The following is a 25,932-nucleotide window of genomic DNA, read 5'->3' as shown; positions in this document are numbered from 1 at the left end:
TCGTCGAGCCCTGTAATAGGTAAATATCCGTATGATCTGCCTCCTTTGTCACAGACTGACGACACGACAGCTGTTCCTTCTATTTCTTATCCCAAAATAGTGAATTTTTTCAGTACTGCCACAATGGCCGACCTCCAGATTGGCGTGACGTGAAAACACTATAGCAGCTAATGAACTGGAAACTCACTAATGAATGTGGAAAGCATGGATAGTCTTTGCTTATATCAAATAAATTGCAGAGACATATTTTAATGAGAACATTTTTAATGGTCAATCTCTTTAATGTATTTTTTCTGAAAAACAAATTCTTTGTAACTCTCTGGCATTACCATTTACATAATTCTGTACATGAAAAAGAAAAAAAGCACTGCTTTAGATACAGAGTAAAATTTTAAAACTAGAAAAAACCTTCAAAATAAAAATTAGAGGAGGTTTACATTACAAATTAGTAGTAAGACATTGTCTGAAGTGCAATGGTATAGCTCAGATGAGTTTAAAAGTGGAAAAAAAAGATGAAATAAAAATACTTCTCTATCTTAAACAAACAGCAATATCTTTACAGTGAGTAGAGACGTATCCTCTGATGTATTTAAAATCGTAAAAACATATTTACAAATAACTGTATCTGATATATATCTTTTTCCATCACATATATGTCAGCACCAGTACGAAATAAAAAGAAAAAGATAAGCTCGATGACTTCAACAGAAATCAAAAACATGTTAATCTTGGTCCCAGATTGTTGATATTTGGTGAGACGGCAGGAGGACGTGGGCTTTACCCTCTCCATCTGCAATCCTCTTGACAGAGCAACAATATAACACTGCGAAACACTGAAGATGCGAATGCGTTCAATCTCCCATTAAGACAAAATTTTCTCAAAAAAAGGGCAAGTCAGTCACAATGTTACATTCATGTTCATTCTTCAGAGAGCGGAAACAATAAAACTAGAGTTTGATTACAAAGACACCATGACTATAATACCATAATACCGTAGCAACACACAACAGAGCAGAAAAGATTGATTTGTGTGGCATCTCATGGTAAACAACAGAAAACTAAAGTCTGCCTAGATACCATTTTGAGACTTCATTTGAAATTAGTTGACAAACTCACAACAATGAATACAAGTTGGAGGAAATGGGTCAGAAATGAATTTCAATTCCCAATAAAGAGCAGAGGCTTTATTTAAGTCGTTTTTTTGTCGAAATTTTGTCATAGTTGAAAGAGAAAGTTGTCTGCAATACAGTTGGCTTGATGGAGTCTTGACGTGCTTGTCTTTCCTCTGTCTGGCATTGTGTAGCGGGTAAAGGAGTGTCAGTGTGATCAAGAGCAGAAACTAATAAATATTTGTCACTTGAAGAGTAAAATAAAAGATGAAAAGTGGTATGACCCATTAGCGGAAATACAGTATGTATGGTGGATTATTTCTTTTAAAAATATATTTAACCAGTGTTCACAAGCAATAATGTTCAGGTAAAGAAAAGGAAGAAACAAATATAATGTTGGTAAGCATTTAAATATTAGTATATGTATAAATTTAAACACTGAATTACTTTCGCAAATGTCTGTGGGCTGTAAAAATCGCATTGATAAATGTTACTTTATACTTGATGATGAGTTCATGTCATAGTATCCTTTCTAGCTGCCATTGTGACTAAAGAACAAATCTTTCCCACAGTTTTAGGGAGGGGAGGGAGAAGTTTGTAGCTGCCAAATCTCTTCAAGCAATATTAACAAACACCTAGTTGACAAACACACACATGGCTTCACTCTTCTACTGACACCGGTCGCCTAGCGACAGCAGAGCATCCATCTTGCATGCACTGAGAGCACACAGAGTCTGATGTGTTTTGTTGTGATGCTCATAGTGCAAATAAACACACACACAGACACACACACACAAGCACAAAGCAAAGCAAATGCAGAGGATCAACACATGTCAAGAGCAGCGAAAAAGGGAGGGAGAGAGAGAAGATATGCAAGAGAAGAAAGAGGTGTGGTGAACGGTTTGGTTTGGGAAAAGGGATCCATTGTTGACAAAGGCCCACCTCGAATTTCCACACACTCTTTCATACATGAACAGGATGTCAGAATACGGGAGAACTAAAAACAATACATGAGAACATCATAAAATCTTTCCCAATGTCATTTTGCAGGTTTTCAGTGCCTCTTGCCCTTTATCCAGCAGAAAGGACATAAGAGGAAAAAAGACAGAAATGGACTGAATCCAAAATGGGTATTTCTTCAACCAAAAAAGAAGAAAAAAAAAAAAAAAAAACACAGAACACCGGATCCTTACTCGAAAAGCAACCCAAACAGAGGAATTGGTTTAAATATTGTGACAGCACACACATGTAATACACAACATGTAATATATTTCTTAGATTTGTCGACCATGTAATAAAAAAAAAAATAAAAAAAACGAAACAAAACAATAAAACGAATCACATTTTCCATAAAACTGTCCTGTTAAAAAATCCCTTAGGCTATTGGCTGGGGAAAAACTCTTCCATCCAACCTTCCGTTGAATCCAAATCTGTCCCATCCGACAGGCCGAATGAAACCCCGGCCCCAGCCCCTGATTGGCTGCCATAACCGTATGCCAGGTCCTGACTGGACGTCCTCTGGTAGCCCTGAGGCTGACCCCCTGGCATGTACGGCCCACCCCCTCCCGATGCTCCCGGCATGCCCTGAGCGGGGCCCTGTCCGAAAGCAGCCATGTTGGGCACACCCTGGTTCATGCCTGGCATCACCATACCCCGCGGCTGGTTGGTCCTTGGTTGCCCTGCCATGTGCGGCATCATCGGCCCGCCCATTGCCGCAGGGTTTATCGAACGTGGGTCCACCATAGTCTGTCCGCCCATCGCTTGTGCGAAATGCTGCTTGGCCATTCTAGGAGCCTGTCCTCCTTGCATGGCGTACGCAGGGTTGCTGTTAAACGCCACCATGTCGTTTGAAGTCCTTCCGCCCATGGCCTGCATGTTTGGCTGCGGCTGCTGCGGCCACGTCTGGCCTCCGCCTCCCATCATGCTTTGCAGTCTCTGAACTTTGGCCATCGGCTGCCCACCAGGGGCAACGCCGGCTGTTTTTATTTGCTGCTGCGGGAGGGATGGATTCATGAGCATTCCCTGCCCATACCCGGCTGCGGCGCCTCCACCGACCATCCCTTGCCCGCCGGCGCCCCCTTGTCTCTGTGCCATCGCCATGCTGGCCTGGTTGGGATGGTGCTGCTGTTGCTGCTGGAGCATTTGACCCATGTTTGGATTCATACCTTGGTACATTCCGGTCTGTGTACCTGCCTGGCCTCCATACGCCATGCTCATGTCACCCTGCGGAGGCATGGCGCCTGAATTCTGGACAGGTGTCATCTGCAGAATCCCAGGGTTCTGTTGCTGCTGCTGCTGCTGCTGTAGAAGTCGAGCATTGCGCATGTTCTGCAGCGTCTGGTTCCTTGCTGCAATCTCCTGGGACGTGCCTAAAATAATGTACAATTAAATAATATTAAATGACATCTGTTGTTCTCATTACATTTCCAGTACATCAAAGGCTTGTTCCAATTAAAGTCAAATGGCATAACTGCATGATGTATATGATGACATAAACTGCACACTGAAATCTCCAGATGTCTCTGCATCAAATTAATAATTCCATGTTCGACACTTTAGAGCTTCAATGAACATATATGTATAATGTGTTAAAACTAGAATCAGACATTTAAAAAAAACCTATCGCTAACAATATGCTAATTCATGCTAGCAACATCCTAAACCATTGGTTTTAGCTGATTTTAACTGGTTTCCAGCTGTTTGTTTTTAGCGAAATCAGCTGGTTTTAGATTGTTTGGCTGTTATAAATTAGCTGTTTTTTTCCCAACTGGTTTTAGCTGGTTTTCGAGTTTTTTTCTAAATCATCTGGTTTTAGCTGCTTTTGTTAAATCAACTAGTTTTCTGCAGCTTTTATGTTAAATCAGCTGGATTCAGCTTGTTTTTGGCCTTTTTTTAATCACCTGATTTAGCTGGTTTTACCTGGGGTTTTTTTTTTAGTTTTTTTTTTCTAAATCAGTTGGTTTTAGATGTTTTTGCTAAATCAACTGGTTTTAACTGGATTGGTTTTTAGCAGTGTGTGGTTGTTGTGATTGCTTGTTTTTGGCAGTTTTAGCTGGTTTTTGGCTTTTTTTGCTAAATCGACTTTTTAATAAATCAGTTGGTGTTAACAGTTTTTAGTTTTGTTTGCTGTATTAATTAGTTATTCATGCTAGCAACAAAATTTATGGTTTTTAACTGGTTTTAGTTGGTTTTTAGCCGTTTGTTTTTCCAAAATCAACTGGTTTTAGCTGTTTTTTTTTTTTTAACTAAATCAGCTTATTTTACCTGGCTTTTGGCTATTTTGCTAAATCAGCTGGTTTTAGAAGTTTTTGCTAAATCAGCTGGTTTTAGATGTTTTTGCTAAATCGGCTGGTTTAACTGGTTTTTAGCTGAATTTTTTGCTAATTCAACCTGTATTAAGTGTTCTTTTCTTTCGCTAAATCAGGTTTCTGGTTTTGGCTGTTTTTAATAAATTAACTGGTTTAAGGTTTTTATTTTTTTAATCTGTTTTTCCAAAATCAGCTGGTTTTAGCTTTTTTTTTTTTTTCAAAATCAGCTGGGTTTTGGCAGTTTTTCAATAAATAAGCTGGTTTTTAGTTTTTTTGGCAAGTTAGTTGGTTTTAACTGTTTTTGCTAAATCTACTGGTTTTAACTGGTTTTTAGTTTTTTTTTCTTGCTAAATCAGGTTTCTGGTTTCAGCTTGTTTTGGCTGTTTTTTTTTTTTTTTATATAAATCACATTACATTGAAGCATTACTAAGATGACCAAGTCAAGTGTCTAGTAAACTGAACCTTGTTTACATTAACAAACCAAAGAAACTTAAATATTATGCCCACTGATGCCTAAACTGTGTCTGTGTGTGTGTTATAATGCTTTATTAGAAATGCTGACAGATGCACTGGGTGTTTAAGTGGCCAGGCAGTATTTTAAAGTGTAAATGAGAAAATGATTTCTTTTCATTTTGAAATAAATAAAGCCACTTAGAGTTTAAAGGAGGAGATGAGATTTACTTTTTAGGTCCTTCAGGTCCTTAACATTGCTTATAATAACACCATAAGCCACTGGCCACAAAGTAGTTTGGTTACTATATCTAGTGGCAAAGTGTTTAGTATATGGACATGGTTATTTTGTGTGCATGTGTGTGTCTTGCCTTGAAACTGCTGGAGTGGGTATGGATTCCTCTGTGCCTGACTCATCTGTCTGGGGAGATGCTGCTGCTGTTGTAGCTAGAAAAAGGAGGAAAGCGAAGCAGAAATATGCATGAATATCAAAATTCCTTGTCAATAATCCCAAATAACTAAACAAAAAGCAGAACTCAGAAGCCACATAGGGTCAGCAGCTGCTTGTACACTCACAAGTGTGACTATTTCATACGAGTGTAACAGCTCTGCACTCACCTGTTCTGCCAGCATGTGCTGCTGTTGCTGCTGTTGTCTCTGTTCTCGCATAAGCTGTGCTTTCTGCTGCTCCATCAGATGGAGCTGAACCCTCTTTTCCTGCTCCATAGCCATCATCTGCTTCATCATGGCCGCCTGCTGTTGCTGCTGTGGATTAGGCAGATAGCCGCCCGGCCCCGCCCCATTAGGCCCTGCTGAGGCCACGCCCCCCGGTCCTCCGTGAGGTGGCTGGACTCCACCAGCCTGCCGCGGCAGTCCAACCACACCTTCCTACAAACACAAGAAAAGAGCTGATCAGAGAGGGTTCTCTATAGCAGATGATTCACGTCATCTGTTCAGTTATTAAATTATTGACAACTAGAGCCATAATATGGTTCTAATTGCTTAACAGATTATTTTCAGGGTGAATTGACATTTGATCACTGGGGACAGGCTTCATTGGAACTAAATTAAACACAATATATTACATCAACTTCAGTTTAAAAAAAAAAAATCATACTGTTATTGAGAAAGGAGGTGTTAAACTGATCAAAAGTGACAGTAAATGTCACAATAAAACGTTGTTACAAAACATTTCTTATTTTTAATAAATGCTGTCCTGAAATCATAAAAATCATTAAAAAAAAATTAAACATCAAATCAGCATATTAGAATGATTTCTGAAGAAGCATGTGACACTAAAGACTGGAGTAATGATGCTGAAAATTCAGCTTTGCCATCACAGAAATAAATTACATTGGAAAATATATGAAAACAGAAAATAGTCATTTTAAATTGTAATAATATGTCCCAGTATTAGAGTTTTGACTTTATTTCTGATCAAATAAATACACCCTTTGTAAGTATAAGAGACTTCTTTATAAAAAAAAAATTAATACACTAGCTTTTGAATGCTAGTGTATCATATATATTTATGCTCACATTTAATAATAATAATAAAAAAAATAATACAGCAGTAAAAAACAATAATGTAGATGATGTGTCCTTTCTATACTCAGACTTTCAAAACTATTTTTGGCCAAGAATAACTGTATTTATATATATTTACACAATGTCATAAATTAAACTTGGTACACTTTTATTTAAATTTAAATTGTTTTTTAGTTTCCTAATGAACAAAAATGAAAACAACAAATTTTAAGGCAAGCCAAAGATGATAGGAGCTGTAGAGATCTCTTTCTCGTGTGGGGTCAGGAAAAGATATCCTCTGAATAGTGGTTTAAGGTAATAAACATGACTTTTAGTACACTGGAAATAAACTGTGGTCTTGTCTGAGACACTATAAACTGAGATCCAAAACAGGAGACCCAGTCATGAGACCCAGACCAAGTGTTTATGGTCTTATTAGATCTGATGTCCAAGAAAACTAAACAGAGACACAAAGTAACAATGTTTTCAGGCCTTTTGCTACTTTTTTAATAGGAACAGTAAGAGCTTGGATAGGGAATGTTGCAAACAGGATTCAAACTCGCATCACCCATAAAAGCACCTCATAATTCACTGTGCCCAAGAACATTCACTAACCACAAGGCTCCAATCTGGAGCGATCATTTTATTTAAACCAGCTCTCCACGAGGCTCTTATAACAGAATAAATAATGAAGCACAAACATGCACACGCCACAGGAGACTGTTCAGATAAATCTAGACCAGACCGGTCAATGAGCGCAAATCTGTGTGTAGACAGCTGGATCTCTTCTGTTAACCAGTCATGCTGCCCAAACGTGCGCTGATCGGCACGTACATATCGGTGTCGAAGGCCGGACGAACCAGAAGGGGGCAGTGTTGATCTTTTTTTTCCCCTCGCTCCTTCCGTCTCTTTCTCTCACTCCCTTTTTGAGCCGTCATCTATCTCTATTTCTTCCACCTCTGCGCCCATGTCTCCATTCCGTTCTCCGTCTTTCCCTCCTTCCTCCACATTTCCCTTTACCTCCTCTCTTTTTCTTCTCTTTCACCCTCACCGCCTTACATACTCTTTTTCATTACGATCCCCTCATCCCCCCCTTTCCCTTCAGCTCTCTCTGCAGATGGCTTAATCATGAGTGGTGTAAAAGATGTGTCTCCTTCTTCCTGCCGGATAATGTGTGTGAGCCAAAGACTCCTCAGCCGAGCACAGAGAGAGATGAGGGGTGAGAGAAAAGGACTCAAATGACAGAAAAAAAACATTAAAGAGAGGGAGAGAGAAAAAAAAAACAGAAAGAGAGATAGAGATAGAGAGAGAGAGAGCAGGTAGCCAGGCAACAGTGGCTGTAATGTTGAGCAGATGGTGCTCATAGGAGCCATGATGGACGACAGCGGGCAGCAGCCGAGAGAGAGAGAGAGAGAGACCGAGAGAGAGCAGCGTAAATTAAGTCTCTCTCTTTTATCCTCTCTTCCTCCTCTTTCAGTCTCCATTGCTGATTCCATATCCATCTTTTCTCTTTCGTTCACACATGTGTGAACCACTCTTGATCCTGCTGTTCATGCTTTGTCATCTTTCTCTGAAACTAAACGGTCAACCAAAGAATGCTAAAGACTGTACGGGAGGATCAATTCACATACAGTAAGAGTGTGCAGTTTCGTATAATAAGATTGTTCATAAAAATGTCAGAATTATTACAGAACTTGAAAATGTTACTAAAGGTGTAGTGTGTATTTTCTACATCTCTACCAAAACCAAAAGAAATTGGGGGAGTCGGTTTCCAAACAGGTTTCCAGGACACTCCCATCCCATGATCATGTTTAAAGAAACAAGTAGCCCCGCCCTCAAACGCAGGCCATTGGTCTAGCCAGAAGCTGACATGGTGGACTGCCCAATCAAACAGCAATGTTTTGAAATCGTCACAGAACATACACACTTTAAAGATGTGAACGGAGTAATGGTTTGAGTGCCTTTACTTACTGACTTATGTACTAAAGCCCAAAGTATACTTCACTTTTCACATGTACGTGAGGATCAGCATACAGTACGCGTGACGCAAATTTTGCCATTAGAACAGTTTGCATGCACCATCTGATTTTTAGGGCTGCCCTCGACTAAAGATTTTTCTGTTCGACTAGTTAATTTTAAGCATTAGTCGAGTAATTGCACATTCATTAATAAACCATTTAAATCACGATAATGAGCCTTTAATTGCCTACATAGCACCAGACATAAGCTCTCAAGCGCACACATAATGTTTGCCACAGCACACTGGCAGAAGTAATGATTACGAATGTCAGGATTAACATATTAGTCATTTATTGATAAACTAGTGCTTACTTTGTTTTCGCCTTAAGAGATGAACTCGCCGACACTGACTCGTCATCTCTGCAGTAGTACATGCGCTTGTATGCATGTTTCATATGTATTACATAATTTGAGAGTATCTGTTTTCCATTTACATTCATTTGAAAGTAGACATTTCACTCTATATATTTTTCATGTCTGTAAAGCAAGTATACTCAGAGTTTTGCACTCAAGTTCTCAGAGACAGAGACAGCAGAAAGCACATCCTGTTTGCTTTCATTATTTTACAATGTTTTGTTATTGTGAGTGCAAGCATATAAACAGTCTTTACAGATTCTTTATGAAAGATGTATAACTCTTATCTGTATGACCAAAAATTACAGAGTATTTTAAGAGCAAGAGACCAGGTCGGCGCCTTCATCTGTCATGCAGTAAGTGCGCTAACTATTCAGCTTAGTACACATTAAATTGAGCGGCCATGTACAGTTGCTGCCACTTACTTTTCAAATGATAAGCCAAATTTGAGGTTGATGAATGATAGACGAGCTTTTTGATGTCCTATCTCATGTACTGTATTACCACATAGACCGGCAGTTACCGATCTGTCCGTCACAGACTGCATTACGTAGCCACTTTTCTTTTATATTATTATGTTTTTATATTTTTTTTCTTGCAACTAAGCAACTAAAAAGATTTTTGTCGACCAGGCATCTTTTCATCGACTAATGGTTAGTCGACTATTATTAGGGGGCAGCCCCTAGGTTTTTGTAAGTCGCAAATGTACATTGAAACAACGGCCCGGGAACAACTGATTACTGCAAAACAAATTCAAAGTAGAAAATGAAACTAAAGAGGCGGAACAACAACAACAAAAGTTGCAACAACAACAGACGCTCACACTGACAAGCACTTGTGAGCGAGAGGGTATGAGACTTTGGTTTAAAAGAGTTTAAAAATATGGTGTTATCGGCCATAACTTCCAGGGAAAAACAAAGCATACAATCGACCACCTGTGTTCACGCACAACATCAAATGGAGTATACTTTGAAAGGCTATGTGTTCGACCGTACGCATATATCAGCATACGCATTCAAAAAATATACTTTAACTGTGTTTTGTATAATAAGATTGTTTATAAACTGACAGAATTATTAATGAAGTTGAAAATATTACTGAAACGTGCATTGTGTTTTTGTGACCCTGGACCACAAAACTTCTTGATTAGTACAACTAATTACAATTAGGACAACTTTAAAGGCGATTTTCTCATTATTTAGATTTTTTTACCCTTAGATTTCTCATTTTCAAATAGTTGTATCTTGGCCAAATAATATCCTATCCTGACAAACCATACATCACAATCTCAACTGCAATCAATTGACCTTTATGACTAGTTTTGTGGTCCAGGGCCATTCTGGGTTATTCTAGCAAAAGCAAAAGTAACTTTTGGAATTTGTTTACAAACAGGTATCCAGGACACTCCTAATACCCGTTTAGGCAAACCTGCAGCTCCGCCTTCAAACTCATGCCATTGGTCTAGCCAGTAGCTGACATGGTGCACTGCCCAATCAAACAGCAATGTTTTTAAATCACCACAGAACTAACATTCTTTAAAGATATCCCAAGAAATGGTTTAATTACCTTTACTTACTAACTTTTTAAGTTTGAGACAGTATTTTAAACTAAAATGTGTAATTTCTGTAGCACCAGTATCATCAAATACTAAAATAACTAAATGACTTCAAACTGGTATCCTGCACAATCTGAATCTGCCATTGTCAGACAAAAACACATAATTAGTCAACCAAATGTTACTTGTCAGGCTGGTCAGGACTCAAACAATCATGTTTTGCTAGTGCCATTTACACTTACTTACACTTTTAGGAGAAATACATACCTACAAATAGCTTACATACAGTTGTCTAAGGAAATTAAGAAGAAAGTATGACATTCTCAGCTAGGTGGAAGCATTAAAGTGTGAGGTTTTACCAAAGGCAGAGACTGTCAGATGATGGCAAACTCTAAAAGTTCAGCCCATCTTTGGTTGTTAAAGGTGTTGGAGGATGTGCTAAGGAAAACAGCTCACAGCAGTTTGCGCAAAGCAATACATAGTGCAATACAGACAGAGTGATTGCTTTCATTGATCTCATGCATACACACACAAACACACATTGATTACCAGTAGTGAGCCTTGGCCCAGATCAGACACTAATCTGAGGGGCTTGCTCACAACATCCCCTCTAATAATACACCACGCGCCAACACACGGCCCTCATGAGGGAGTTTGTGTGTGGGGGTGGTGGTAGTAGTAGTAGTGACTGGCCAATTCAACAAATCTGAGCTGAATATTGACAGACGTGCTTGTAAACCCAAGCTATGACATCTTAAATGTGTTAAAGAATTTTGGCAATGCCAAAGATGCTGCATAAAATTCGCTTCGGATGATCATTTGCAAGTTCAGGCTCAATATGGCTTAAAAGACTTAACTGGTTAACGGAATTTTTTGTAATGGTCAATGCCTGTAATACAGAGAGCAGTGTGGTGGCATATGTATTTATTTAAGCTACTGCTCTTATATTTATGCATGCATTTTTATGCAAAGCAGCTTGGTGCTTTATCAGTTCATGCAATCCCTGGTAATTAAACTCGTAGTGATGCTTTACTGTTACTCTCAAGCCACGCTTCTCCTTTTGAAGGATTGATTAAACAGACTGATGAAATAAAAATACACTACAACAAAGGTGTGGAGGGGCTGCTGTCTATCGAAACCACCAGGTGCTGCTGCCTCCTTTATCAGATTATTTGCTTGAATATCAATCACGTCAAATCTACTGAGAGCGTGTGCACAAACAAATGACAGCCTGGCAGGCACATCACAAACTGACCACAAACAAAAGCATATTTCATATGATCCTACTGGTGCAATGACAAAGAACAAAGAAATGGCAAAGTAGCCATTCTTTTGTGTGTCAAAACCTCTCTAACACACCTGTTACGAGGTAGGACTGGTCATGCTGCAGCCCACCCCCTCATTTTCCACTCTTCCGTCCCCTGTTCCACAAACTCTCCACCTCTCTCTACCCCCAACCTTTTGCCCTCCCTTCCCTCCCCATGTTGCGTTATCTCTCCCAGCTTCGATATTCTCTTCCTCCCTCCCTCTATTCCTCTGCACAGAAGCCATTAGTGGTGGCCGTAAAGCCATATTTCTGTCTACAGCTCAATTACACACACACACACACACACACACACACACACACACACACACACACACACACACACACACACACACACACTCACACGTGCACAGGTTCAGCGCCAGTTCATTGAGCATTATGGATAGAAATACATCCGCAGCTCTGCACACTGATTTCTCCATATGAATCCCTAATAAACAATTCCAGTAAACAGACCGAAACGTCAATTGATGTCATCAATCCAAAGATTTCTTATGTTCATTTCCAGCCAACGTGGGTGAAAATGTCTACAAAATCAGATCAGGCACTTAAAATAGCGTGAAATGAAATTAAATGACCGCTCTTTGAGAAGGACAGGCGTTAAAATGCACCAGATACAGTGTCTGAATGAGGCTACTTGTTTTCCTTTGTTTGGACAAGTCTGCGGCGTGAAATTGTGCATTGTTCGTTGGCTGCGCCTCAAAGTTTCAGAAATAAATACCGAGCACACACGGCTCAATTAAACACAGACGGACTCTCTCTGTGTGGATCTGCAGGTAGAGGTAAGAGGAGAAAATGATGAAATCTGATGTAAGGATGAGAAAGGAAAGATAACAGAAGCAGAGCGAAATAGATGTCTCCCTCATGCTTCCTCACTGTTACGCTCACTCTTCCTGTCTACCGCTCTCCTTTTCTCTTTTTGGAGGATAAAAAGCAGTATTTGGCGCAATAAGCTATTCTGTTCTGCCTTTTAAAGGAAAAGTCCCAACCAAAATCTGATTCAGAATGACGGACATTCATAAAGTTCTACGCATTTACAACACTAAATACTTGGGGTAATATTTAACATTTTCAGGCACCAACAATAATGCAACACGTCTTCAGAATTTCACAGGTTTTTCTTGAAAACCTTCACAGAAAGTCTGCAGATTTGCATGCATATGTGCGACCTGCATGTGTCATCCGATATGCAGATTTACCCTTAAAACACAACAGAATTGAGAGTTGAATGTCACAACAGGTGCTTGCGCGTGTCTGTTTCAAAATCTTCTCTCATTCTTTCTCCTCTTATCTCTCCTTTGTTTCTCGCAGCTGTGCCTTGTTGAAAGCGATCATGACTAATTATTCAAGGCTCAACAGAAGCAGAAATTATGATGAACTTTATTATCCGAGCGAGAGAATGAGCGAGAGAGAAAGAGCGGAGGGAAATGTTTTAAGCTGTTGAAACGGTGTTTGATTGGTGAAGGGTTTTTAAGTGCATCTGTGACAGATTAATTGTCATCTTTTACTGTCTCACTTTCCTGGGATGAGTGAACCAATCATGGCTCTTTTCTCAAGAGGGGAGATAAAACGACCAATCACAGCCTCAGATCTCCTTCCTTTATTGTTCAACATTCCCACACAGGGAGGCAAGCTCAGGCTCTGATAAACCAAGTGTGTGTGTACGTGTGGAATGAGGGAAGCAGAGTGTGTCAATACTACATATGAGCTTTGTTCCAAATCCTAGTAAGCTGTCTACCTAGAGAGCATTTTATGCAACCAATGCAGCAAAAAAAATACAAAAAGGCAGTTATGATGCCTTGTAAAGGGATAGTCCACCCAAAAATGAACATTTTGTCATTGTTTACTCACCCTTCATGTCATTCCAAAACCTCTATGATGCATTTTCTTCTGTGAAACATAAGATATTTTAAGTGTTTTTTTTTGGCTACACATTAGAAGTCGATGTTAATAAAAGCTGCAAGCAGCGTTAAAAGAGCTATTGTACCCAGGCTCACCACCACCTGCTGGAATGTGTTAAAGTCATTTCCATGTGCCAAACTTCCTGCTGCCAGCTGGTGGCGTTATAACTATAACTTAATATTAGCCTGTTATAAAAGATGTTGCAGATTGGACATTGTACATTTGAATTAGTGTAAAACATGACATATCCTTTTGCTATAATTATGAATGATTATAACTGATTATTGGCCATCAGATGTGTTCAGGTCAGGACTCTTATAGAACGTGTTAAGTCTGGGCCAGATCGGACATTGTATGGTTGAGTTTCAACAACTTCCTTTTCTATGGTGATCGAATTTGTCAGGCCGCCATGGACACGATCTTTAATGAAAAATTGTGAAAGATCTTCACAATTTAACATCACGAAGGCCTTTAGATTAGACTGACCAATTATAATGTTGATGCCAGTAAATTGCTAGGAGTCGATGTTACAGCGTAAAACATGTCACTTCCTGTTGCCAGCAGGTGGCGCTATGACCATATCGGAATATGGGCATGTAGATCTCTTCAGGTCAGCGGTCTTATCAAACATTTTGCCACACCCACTTCTGTAACCCATATCAGATGTACATTTTCAGCACTTTTGGCGTGTATGCAAAGTATTGAGTTTTCAATCATGTTTAGGTCCTCAAAATTGCTGAGATTTTTGAGGGCCTAAACAAGAAATAAACTCATTTTGGAGAATAATAAGAAGAAACTGAGCAATTCAAAAAGGGTCCTTGCACCATCGGTGCTCAAGCTCGAACTAAAATAATCTGGTTACCAACATTTTTCAAAATATCTTCTCATGTTCAACAGAAGAAAGTCACACAGATTTTGAAGGGCATGAGGATGAGTAAATAACAGAATTTTCAGAATTTGCTGGTTTCGTCTGGCCAGAGGAGAACTGGTCCCCCGACTGAGCCTGGTTTCTCCCAAGGTTTTTTTCTCCATTTCTGGCACCTGTGGAGTTTTGGTTCCTTGCCGCTGTCGCCTCTGGCTTGCTTAGTTGGGGACACTTTCCAGCGATATTGTATACTATTTGAACTGAACTGGATGATGATATCACTGAATTCATTGATGAACTGCCTTTAACTGAAAATTGATTGTTTACAATAATGCGTTACTTACACACTATTGTGCTGTTTAAATACTGTGCAGTTGCTTTGACACAATCTGTATTGTTAAAAGCACTATATAAATAAAGGTGACTTGACTTGATTTTTGGGTGGACCTTGTTTTAGCCTAAATCTAAGGCAGCACCCATTGCGGAAAAAGGCAATCCCACAATTAACTCTAACAATGTCCATTCAAAGCAAGAAACAAACATGCATCAACCCTGGACCACAAAACCAGTCTTAAGTAGCACAGGTATATTTGTAGCAACAACCAAAAACAACATTTTTCTTATATGCCAAATCAATAGGATATTAAGTAAAAATCATGTTCCATTAAGATATTTTGTAAAAATCTTACCGTAAGTATATCAAAACTTAATTTTTGATTAGTAATATGCATTGCTAAGAACTTAATTTTGGACAACTTTACTGGCGATTTTCTATAATACATCAATAGAAAGCTTATTTATTCAGCTTCCAGATGATGTATAAATCTCAAAAAAAAAGAAAAAAAAAGACCCTTACTTTTTTGTGGTCCAGGGTCAAATTTGTGTGTGCTTCACAATTTATGCTTATCTGTGTGTCAAGCTGTTAGCTTAGCGATATGCTAATGTCAAACTCCATTGGAATCAATTGTGCGTTATGCCTCTGCATTTCCAGTGCTATATGTGTGATATAAAGAAGCACTGCCTATGTATTTTATCCCAAATCATTCACTAGTGACATTTCAGACGCTGCCTTAAAAGGCAGCTGTCTGTTTCGGAAAGGAGCCATATTGTTTATAATCGCATTTGCAGTATGACAGCATTGTGTGTTTGTGATGTGTGCGAGCGTGCGCTAGCGCGGCTTTAGTGTTCGGTTTCACAACCACCCTCTCCCAGGCACTTTTTCTCCTGAGCAGCAATTACCAGGGCCTTGATTTATGTGTCCAGTCAAAGAAGCCTCCTCCCCCTCTCTTTCCCTCCCTCTCTCGCAGGCCTTTTATCAGCAAGTCACTCTCTAACAGCACCGCAGCCACCCCTGAGACAGACCTCATCAGATAACACACGCACGCACGCACGCAATGAAATCTTTAAGAAAAAGGCCTCATCCTCTCGGGACGGGGTGCGATCGCTTAAGTATCTGAGAGCGTAGTATCCTCGCGCACACGTATACGTATACATCTTGTATGTTAATGCGGAGGGCACCACACGCACGCTCTCTCTCTGTCTTTCTTGCATGTTCTGTCTATAGTGAGAGATGAGTGGGGGGAGGGGCTGAAGAATGCACGGCCTCGGGGGACTTCCGATCCTAGAGAGAGGGAGGGAGAGAGAGAGAGATAGAGCGGTGGAGAGGAAAAAGGGAGGGAGAGAAAAAGGGAGGTAAACAATCCGGCACACTTACAGAGCGCAGAGGGGAAATAGAGAGGATGGGTAAACGTGTTTAAGAACGCACACACTCACAACGCCGCCTCAAAAGAGCTGTTCGTGGGCGAGACTCTGACACACACTCGTTCGACAAGGAGAGGAAAAGGCAGAGAGGAAGAGACGAGGTGTCTTCTTTTTTTTTCCTACAGCGTGACAGTGTTGACTGTTGACGGCTGGGAGTGTCATTGTGGGCAACGAGAGGGAATTACCAGACATGAAGCAAACTAATTACTGGCTGATTCACTAATTACCTCCAGAGAACGAGACGGAGAGAGAGCTGCTAAGTGAGCATCTCCCCTCCTGTCATGAAATAATGGGAGAGGAAAAGAACAGCAGCCTGACACAATGTGCTTCGTGACATCATAATGAGAAATGAACAAAGGGCCATTTGTTGCGTTTCTCTTGAACGAATGTTGCCGTATTAACCTGTTGGTTTAAAACTAGAACTACTGCAAACACACATAAAAAAAAAAATCTTCGTAGGTGCATTTCGCAATGTTTGGATTGCTTATACACTTGCTGCTGATGATAAGCCCAAAGTATACTTGGGTTTTTACTAGTGGTGGGCCGTTATCGGCGTTAACGTGCTGCGTTAACGTGAGACTCTTATCGGGCGATAAAAAAATATCGCCGTTAATCTATTTTCAAAGTTGGGTTGGGAGCTGGGTCTAAACTACGCAAGATATGATGACTTTCAACCATGATAATTTTGCGCGGATGACGTATACCTAGTCGAATTGCACTGTAGGGGGCGAGAACGAGTCTTCAACTTCTGGGAAATTACCACATCAAATGAGACGTGCAAACATGGATGCAGTTATGAAGCCGCTTCAGGGCAGGTGCGTGCGTTGCTAGACCCTTTTTAATGGGGCACGTGCCCCAGTGAAAATCTGCTGTGCCCCAGTAAAATCTCAAGTTTGAGTTATAATTTACTTTGATGATCCCGAAATAAAGACATTAAACTATATGCAACAACTGAATTGACGCTTCTAAAAGCAACGCAGTTTAATCGAAGACTATGCACGCAGAAATCCATGCCCGTGCGCGTCTGTGTATTTAACGGCAACGCGCACGTCGTGCAGCCTTTTGCGCAGAAGTACTTGGTTACACAAGTTTGTATAGGTAATTATGTTGTAAATGCAATTGTCAAGCAGTTTGTGATGCATTTTGGAAACAGGAGATGAGCGCCTGATCTAATGCGCCACCTGGCCCGTTCTCGAAGACTTACTTTTAGTCATTATTTGGGTAGCACACATATTCTGAAAATGCCTTCAGCAGAATTCAAATTAGCCATTTTAATCTAGATTAATTCCAAGATTTAATCTAGATTAAAAAAAAAAAAATCTATGCCCACCCCTCGTTTTTACACGTACAGCCTTTCAAAGTGAGAGTACATAGCTGCTTGACACATGCCCACTGAAAAGATAAATCCCTGTCAAGTGTTTGCGGTTTCCCTAAAGGCTGTAGTTCTTGTTCTGTGTGCTCTGCTTCTTTTCTGTTTGTGTTGCCTCCTTGTGGACAAACTAGACATTAGCGCATGTTAGCATGGATAGAAAAACAGGCACACATACAACGAAACTCACAACAGTTTTTTGAAAAATGTTAAAATAATCTTTAACTGTATACGCCATGGAACTCCATCTTGTAAACGCGTGTTGAAGACTGACACGGAACAGAAGAAATAGTTGAATAAGTAAGGAATAATTGACAACGGGCCGTTGAATTATGTCATTGTCAGTTTTGATTATTTTGTTGTTTTGGGCTGTAAGGACCTTTGAAATAACCGAAATCGTGTGGCGAAGTGATATAGACATGTAATGCGGTCAAAAGCTGCCTGGAACTACTTTGGTCGTGCGTTTCCCTGAAAACAATGCACACCATTAGAACGTTCGTCAGCAGATCAGATTCAAGCATTCAACGGCCCTGTAGTATAAAGTTTTCTTTTTTTTGCACACCAAGTATTCACATAGCTTCATAAAAGTGAAGGTTGAACCACTGATATCTCATGAATGTGGAAGTTCCGTTGCTGTCTATGCAGGGTCAGAAAGCTCTCATATTTCATTAAAAAAAAAGTTAATTTTTGTTCCTTACTGTGCGTTCACACCGCCGCCGGCGAGAGCATCAAAGTGGCCGGAAGTCATTAATTTTCAATGAGAGCTCCGGCGAGAGCGGTGCGGCGCGTTTTGGGCGGCGTGGGCATCGGGGAGAGTTGAAGTCAGGTCAACTTTATGGTAATGAGCTATGACGCGGCTCGGCGGCAACCAATCGGAATGTAGAAGTTCACAGCTTGAGAGGTTTCCAAAGAACGCAGTCTTGTAAACTACGGTTCCGGCCACATTAGTTCCCAAGGAAAATGGAGGAGAAGTTAATTGTTGCTGTGGCGGGTTTCCTATAATCTACGACGTGTCCCTGTTTTCAGCGGGAATGCAATTCATTTGCTCAAAACAACACCGATTTGACCAATTGCTATCAATACGGTTTGCAATGTAGGCCGCACACGGTGGTGTGAACGCACAGTAAGATGAACGAAGGTCTTGCGGGTTTGAAAAGACATGAGGGTGAGTAATTTATGACAGAATTTTTGTTTTTGTGTGAACTATCCCTTTAAGAATATTTACATAAACATGTAAACAACCTGATCTCATGACGAAAATGTACCTGTGGGAACTTTCGCAAGATGCGACATACATACTGGCATGTACGTTTTGAGACATTTTTTGTGAAATGTCCACTGAGTGGCGCTAAAAAACGTTAGTTAGTCCAATTCCGTGGCGGCTGAGCTACTGAGGAAGCCTGTTACATCCGGAAAGTGAAACATATGGAGCTGTAATCATAACTGTGTACGTAAACAATTACAAGAATTCACTGTTTTACCATCTCAAGTGTTCATTTCTGTTGGAAACTGCAGTGATATGTACTTATTGGTACGTATTTTGCGTTTAGCGAAAAAGTTCCCACAGGTATGTTTTTTTTTCATTAGATCAGCTAGCATGTACATTTCATGCAAAGAAATGATTTGCAATGAAAAAAAAAATAGTACAAAATATCTCTTCTCTTGCCCCTGAAAATATCTGGATTTTTAAGTATTCTTGCATAGACTCCTTTCAAATGCTGTTTAGTTAACTAGGTGGCTACAGCACATTACAAATATCCATTGCCTTGTGAGCCATACTATTTGAAGACGTCATGAACCTCAGTGCAAGTAGACCATTGAGGGTCCTTACGGTGCGTTTGCTGTCCCGACATCCACCACGCCCAAAGGTGATATTGTGGCTCCTGAGAGGGTCATGTCTATATTGATTTCCTCTCTAACTGCTAAAGATGGAGAAACACCATGCAAGAGAGAGAGAGACAGAAAGAAAGAAACAAGAATATTACAGTGGCAGAGATGTCGGAGGGGAGTGGTAATTACTTAGATAAAGAGACAGAGCGAGGGAGTGAACGAAAGAGAGACTGTTTGACAGAGTGAGAAAAGAGAGCGAGGGAAGGAGGGAATGCTGACACTAGCGGAGAGACAAAGATCTAGATCGAGGAGAGAAAGAGAGGCTCATTTGCAGTCTGTCTTGGTGGAGAGGGTCATGAGCTTTTGCACACGCTCAGAGCGTGCCTGTCTACATTAGCTAGCAGAGCGCGTAGCGACGGGGGCTAACGCTAGATCTCACACACGCTCCTCAACGGAGGGATGAAAGACACAGGTTAAGACCCTTAAATATCACTGGGATTTAGGTCTGAGAGAGAAACCGAGAGAGAGAGGGATACAAATAAAAGTAGTGCGAGTTTAGTAGAAAAGAAAATGTTATTTTAACTGCATAGTGTGCCGTTCAATATAGTAAACATACAGTCAGGGTCTCAAAATGAACTTTCTGTCACACTGTTCAAAAACACTTCCCTGATTCTGAATCTTGTTTATTGAGAGGAAAATGATTTTGCTCTGTTTTTCCCCCTTACATATTCGCGACAAAGTACAGGTCAAGGTCACTGACAGCAACATATCCAGGATGAGCCAGGATCCATCTCTCTATGAAACTGCACTCATCACAATATTTTCTTCTCGCACATATTTGTGCCTTTGATTCAAGACCTGCACGTCAGCAAGTGTTAGCTTATTACAATATTGCTTAGATGTTGACCATGTTACACAGTTTCTAATAAAGTTAACAGCTGTATAGTAACTCATTAGCAAGTTTTATTTACTCACCTAAGCCAATTTTACTCACATTTGGCACTTGGCAAGTGTTCAATTTGGAGACTGCATACAGCAGTGAAAAACCCTCTCTCTCACACACACAAATACTAAAGGCATGTAAGCAATCATACACACGTGAAATACCACCTGCAGTGAAATTAAGCTTTTAGCGTCAATAGTAAAACTGACTCAGGGGTTTCCAGTATCTAAGGGTCATGAAAAAGACCAACTGCTTTCCTCTATTTCAATAAACACCTGAAGCCGTAGCCTGTGTATTGGCCAATTTGCAGCAACACTGCACTCGCTTGAAGAATCGAAAATGCTTAAATTTAAATCGTCACTCTCTCTCAGTGAAGCACGCTAAGCTAGGTGGGAGTTTAGAGCATGTTCACAATGTTAGGAACCATCGCTTCCTGGGATGTGCTGAAGTACTTCTAAAATAAACTAGTTGTGGGTTGTCTGAAGGACTAGTTAACTAGTCAGTCTAAAGGAAGCCTCATTAAGTCATTCCTGTCACTTTTGATCAATTTAATGTATCCTTGCTACAATTTTAAACCTCAAACTTTTTGGATCAAGAGAAGTCAGAGAACATGCTAACTAGGGCTGGATTTTGACACAAATTGCACTATTCAATTCAATTCTGATTCACAATATTGCGATTATTTCGATTATTTTGTGTGTAAATGTATATGTGTATATATATATATATATCAGATACAGTACATGCCAAATTTTCAAGAAAAAAAAAATTCTCAACTAATTAGAGCTGCAAAACGATTAGTCGCTATTAATCGATTCATAATTAGCATACTATGTGTGTGTACGGTGTATATTTACTGTGTATATATATATATATAAAAATACACACAAAATATGTCACATTTATATATAAAATATTTATATTTATATATAATACAAATTATATACAAGTGTTTACATACAAATACATAATTTTTTTTTTAAATATATACATGTGTGTGTATATATAAATAACTATACACAGTACACACATATAGTATGCAAACAAACTTTTATTTTGAATCGGTTTTATTGTGACTAATCGTTTTGCAGCTCTACAACTAATGCTGAAAAATATACATGAGAGTTGGTTGGTACTACATTACTATAATAATCAAGGTTAAAATTAACTGATTTGTATAGTTTTTATAACAAAGTTTCAATTACATATTTCTACTTAATAAAGAACAGTACAGTTATAAAGAATATGTTATTTGGTGAATATATTAAGCAACATGCTACTCTCTAGTTCATTATTCTAGCTTACTAATGAGTTTATGGTCACCAAATACGTTTTTTTTTTTCTGAGGTAAATATGACATTATGTAGGGTTACCATATATCCTCTTTTTCCCGGGCATGTCCTCTTTTTGAACTTGTGTGTGTGTGGCCGGGATTCCTAAATCGCCCAAAATGTCCGGGATTCGCATTTTGCCTTCTACAGTCACCATTCATTGTGTGCCCTTATTAAAGCCTTGCGCGGGGCTCTTTTCTAAATCCCGCTTCCACAAACATTCTAATATTGAATATAATTTTCATTTTATATAATAATCATGGAGTTGCTATCAATATGCAGAGTATTTAAATCGCTTTGGATGCAGCTCGTGTTGGATGTAGGAATGCCAAATCGGCATTTTTTTCACAGAATTGAGCGGATTTTCTCCCGAGGGTTAAAAGTTTGAAATATTGCATAAATTCCATTTGACTGAAATGCTTGTATTGAAACATCTAGCATTCTACCTGTGATAAAACTGTGGTAGATATTAGTTCTGTGAAGGATGGCCACTGTGGTAGGAAGCTTTTTAGCTGAGTTTATGATCAATCTGCATAACAGCGACTGCAAAATACGTAGTTCTGGTATGGAAATGACATATTTTGATAGCAAAACCAGGACCCCAACAATACAATGGTCAGAATTTGAAATCTGAGACTTTGTTTCATATCAAAAGTAACAAAGCACAAAGCTAATTGCGATTTATTGGATGTGAGGTGCGCTACAATATTTCATTCATCATTGAAAACAGGGAAGACTTATTGATTCTTCAAATTTAAGAATCGTTATAGTTTCGTAAAAATGAGAAACACTTAAAATCATCTATCAGCTATTGTTAGCATTATAAAGCATAATGTTAGAACATTTCAACTCGCTCTAAGAAGTTCCCGCTAAATTCACCCCACTAAATACTAAATATTACAAATGTTTTGATTAACTAGTTTTTTAACAGCTACCTGACAAGTCTATTGTCCTGAACCATTACTCTAGCTCTCCTCCTAAACTTCTTTCAACTTAGTCAAGTTTAAATACATAAAGTGGTACATGAGGCCAGTTTAAGTTGTCTAGCTTAATACAATCAGCAACGAGAAGACATGTAACTTGAGAATAAGATGGCCACAAGCATTTCCACTCTTGAAAAGCAGAAAAGCTGTTAAAGGAGCAGAACTATGATTGGTTCAAACTAAGGTTAATGCATGTTCAAGCCTGAACTTGTCAAGTTAAACAAGCAGAAAATCTCCTGTGTGATAGCGGATGTCCGATGGGATGCACTACTACATCCAAAGAAATGAGTTACGTACTTAGAATCAGAGAACAAATTGCTGTACCAGGCTAAATATAATTAGTAAAAGTCATTTAGGAAACGCTGTTAGACACACATACACACCCAGAGTTGTGCATGAATTCCCAGGTGAGTCTGAAGACATGACCATGGCTATTTTTGTCTCATCTACAAAAAAAGAAAAGGAAAGAAACGGAAAAGGAGGAACGGAAACAAGACTCTAAATATAGTTCAATGCGACATTCCAGAAGAGAATAATACTCTTTCCTGCAGTTTGACCAGAGATTGAAAGAGGCAAGAGAAAGAAAAGAGCAAGACAGGATTAAGAAGTATAAGCAATTAGCACTAAATAATGACCTTGAGAATGACACATTAACATGGTATTAATGATTTCAAAGGCTATTTTAAGTAAATACAGCATACTTCCATCTTTTCACCTCAACAATTTGCTAAGGATAGGAAAATATTAGACAACAAAATGAACTCTTCACAAGCTTCAAACAAACTTTCTTGAAGACAACTTTCAAAAGAGAGAGTTTACACAATAATATGTACTCAGAACCAAATTGGACACATAAATGTGTATAAAACTAACATTTAAAGTTACAAACTAAAAACACTATGATGCATTTCTGAGTGAAGAAAGATACTCATTTATATTCAATGAGACAAAACGGCAAGCAGTTTTATATCCACTCGAAATGAACTGGATTCTTAAAAATCCGCCAGTCAATAATATGAAAATGTCAGAGGTTAAGCATCCCATGAAAATTATGACAATTTTTTCCGCTTGGAATAACGTGCCCCAATACCAGAAGTCTGGATAATTATGGAAGCCCGTTTCTGACACTGAATTACAAAAAAAAAAAAGAAGCGAATTGTTACTTTTTCTCATACAATTCTCGCAATTGAGTTTACATCTTACAATTCTGACTTTTTCCTCAGAACTGTAATATAAACTCGCAATTGTTTGTTATTAAGTCAGAACTGTGAGATACAAACTATTAATTCTCATAAATACACTCACGATTCTAAGAAACAGTCTCAATAACAAGAAAAAGTGATGCAAACTTCCATAATTCTCAGACATAAACTCACAATTCTAAGAAATAAACTTGCAATTACAAGAAAAAGTCAAAAAGTGTAAAGACTTTTTTTCTCACAATAGTGAGTTTGTATCTCACAATTCTGACTTTTTTCTCGTAATTGTGAGTTTATATCACGTAATTCTGACTTTTTTCCCCAGAATTGTAAAATAAACTTGCAATTGCTTGTTATGAAGTCAGAATTGAGATATAAACTCGTAACTTTCAGAAATAAGAGATAAACTTGCAATTTCGAGTCATAAAGTCAGAATTGTGATATAAATGCACAATTTTGACTTTCTTTCAATTCTGACTTTTTTCTCACAATTGTGAGAAAATATAAATTTGCATTTGCGAGTTATAAGTCTAGTTTTCAAGGGAAAAAAGACTATTTTCTCAGAATTGCAAGTTTATGTCACAATTTTGACTTAAGAACTCACAATTGCATGTTATGAAGCCACAATTCTGTATTTTATCTTGCAATTCTGACTTTATTTCTCAAAGTTTCCAGTTTGTAACAACCGCAAGTTTGTATCTTACAATTCTGAGAATAAAAGTCAAAACAAAACAAAAAAAGTCAGAGTTGTGAGATAAAGTCGCAAATACCTTTTATAGTTTTTATTCATGGTAGAAACAGGCTTCCATAGATAATGCTCCAATCTCATGTTGAATACATGTAATTTATCTTACAAAACCATCAGTAGTTAATTATTAATGATGCACAGATTTAAGTTACGATCAGAGTCTTAACACATTTTACCATGATTAAATGAATTCCGCAGATACTCCCATAAAAATGTGCACAGGAATGGTTGATGCACCTCACCAAGTCATTTTGGTTTACTTGCGGCTAGCGTACATTAAGCAGCCTGACCTTTTTACTTGCAAGAGATGGAAGAGGGAGAGACAAGATAAGGTAAGAGCTTTTTCTGCCAGTTCAGCAGGAACTGTTTGTGCTATTCCAATCCAAGGGTGACATGTGGGAAGGGAGGGCAGACATAATCAAACGCTCAAGAGCAGAGAAGCACAGAGAGATGAGATGAAGATGGGCCATTCAGACCAATCACACCCTGAGACTGACGAGCAAATCCATCTAGCTTAATAGCAGGAATCAGAAAGCAAGACAGGAAGTGGCGTGGAGAACACATGAGAGAGAGAAAGGGAGAGCGAGAGACAGATAGGAGCACAGGTCAGCAGGAAAAGAGAAGGTTTGCTGACTTGTCAGATTTAAGCTCCCCTTCCCCCCTACGCTTCATTAGGACGACTACAACGCACTTTCACTTTTCACTTTAACAGAGAGGGCACGACAACTCTTATTTTTTCGCATTTAAAGCAAGCAATTTTTCATTAAAAATTCAAATGGGGATGCAATAATATTACAATTCTTGTCTTTACCTGATAATTATTTCACGACACATTATGGTTCTATAATGTATTGACAAAACATTTCACTTAAATACTTTAAAGCATAAATTTGGACGCATAATGATTTTTGAGATTTGCTAAAGACAACATTAAAAATTAATTTTAAGAAAATGTTACATACTGTCAAAGAAAATCATATTTTAAAGAAATTACTGCTTTTATTCAGCAAGGAAACATTTCATTGATCAAAATTAAGAATATTAGGAAAAAAATAAGTATTTCAAATTACTGCTGAAATTCAGCTTTGCATTACAGAAATTACATTTTAAAATATATTAAAATAAAAACAGTTACTTAAAAAGTTAATATTTCAAACTACTATTTTTACTGTATTTTTATATTAAAAAATGAGGTCTTTTTGAGCACAAGAAACTTTTAAAAATGTTCTAAAACATTTAAAAATCAAAGGAAACAAGGGGGGGGGGGATAGATAATTAAAATAAAAATAAAATTTTCAAATTATTTATTTATAATTATATACTACATTGTTATTTCAGAAATATATTACATTTTA

General features: G+C 38.6%; 1 protein-coding gene across 1 annotated transcript in view; it reads right to left on the bottom strand.

The window, feature by feature from the left end:
* Positions 1 to 258: 258 nt before the first annotated feature.
* Positions 259 to 25,932, bottom strand: part of maml3 (mastermind-like transcriptional coactivator 3) — a 138,524-nt gene continuing 112,850 nt past the window's right edge. The window contains exons 3-5 of the mRNA XM_073842183.1: positions 5,486 to 5,755; positions 5,239 to 5,314; positions 259 to 3,478 (exon numbers count right to left, since the gene is read on the bottom strand). Coding sequence (XP_073698284.1) covers positions 2,490 to 3,478; positions 5,239 to 5,314; positions 5,486 to 5,755 — 1,335 coding nt within the window. The 3' untranslated portion in view covers positions 259 to 2,489. The remainder of the gene's footprint in view (positions 3,479 to 5,238; positions 5,315 to 5,485; positions 5,756 to 25,932) is intronic.

The sequence above is a fragment of the Garra rufa genome, chromosome 6 (genome assembly GCF_049309525.1).
Source record: "Garra rufa chromosome 6, GarRuf1.0, whole genome shotgun sequence".
Taxonomy (NCBI): domain Eukaryota; kingdom Metazoa; phylum Chordata; class Actinopteri; order Cypriniformes; family Cyprinidae; genus Garra; species Garra rufa.
This window is presented reverse-complemented; position numbering and strand designations above follow the sequence as displayed.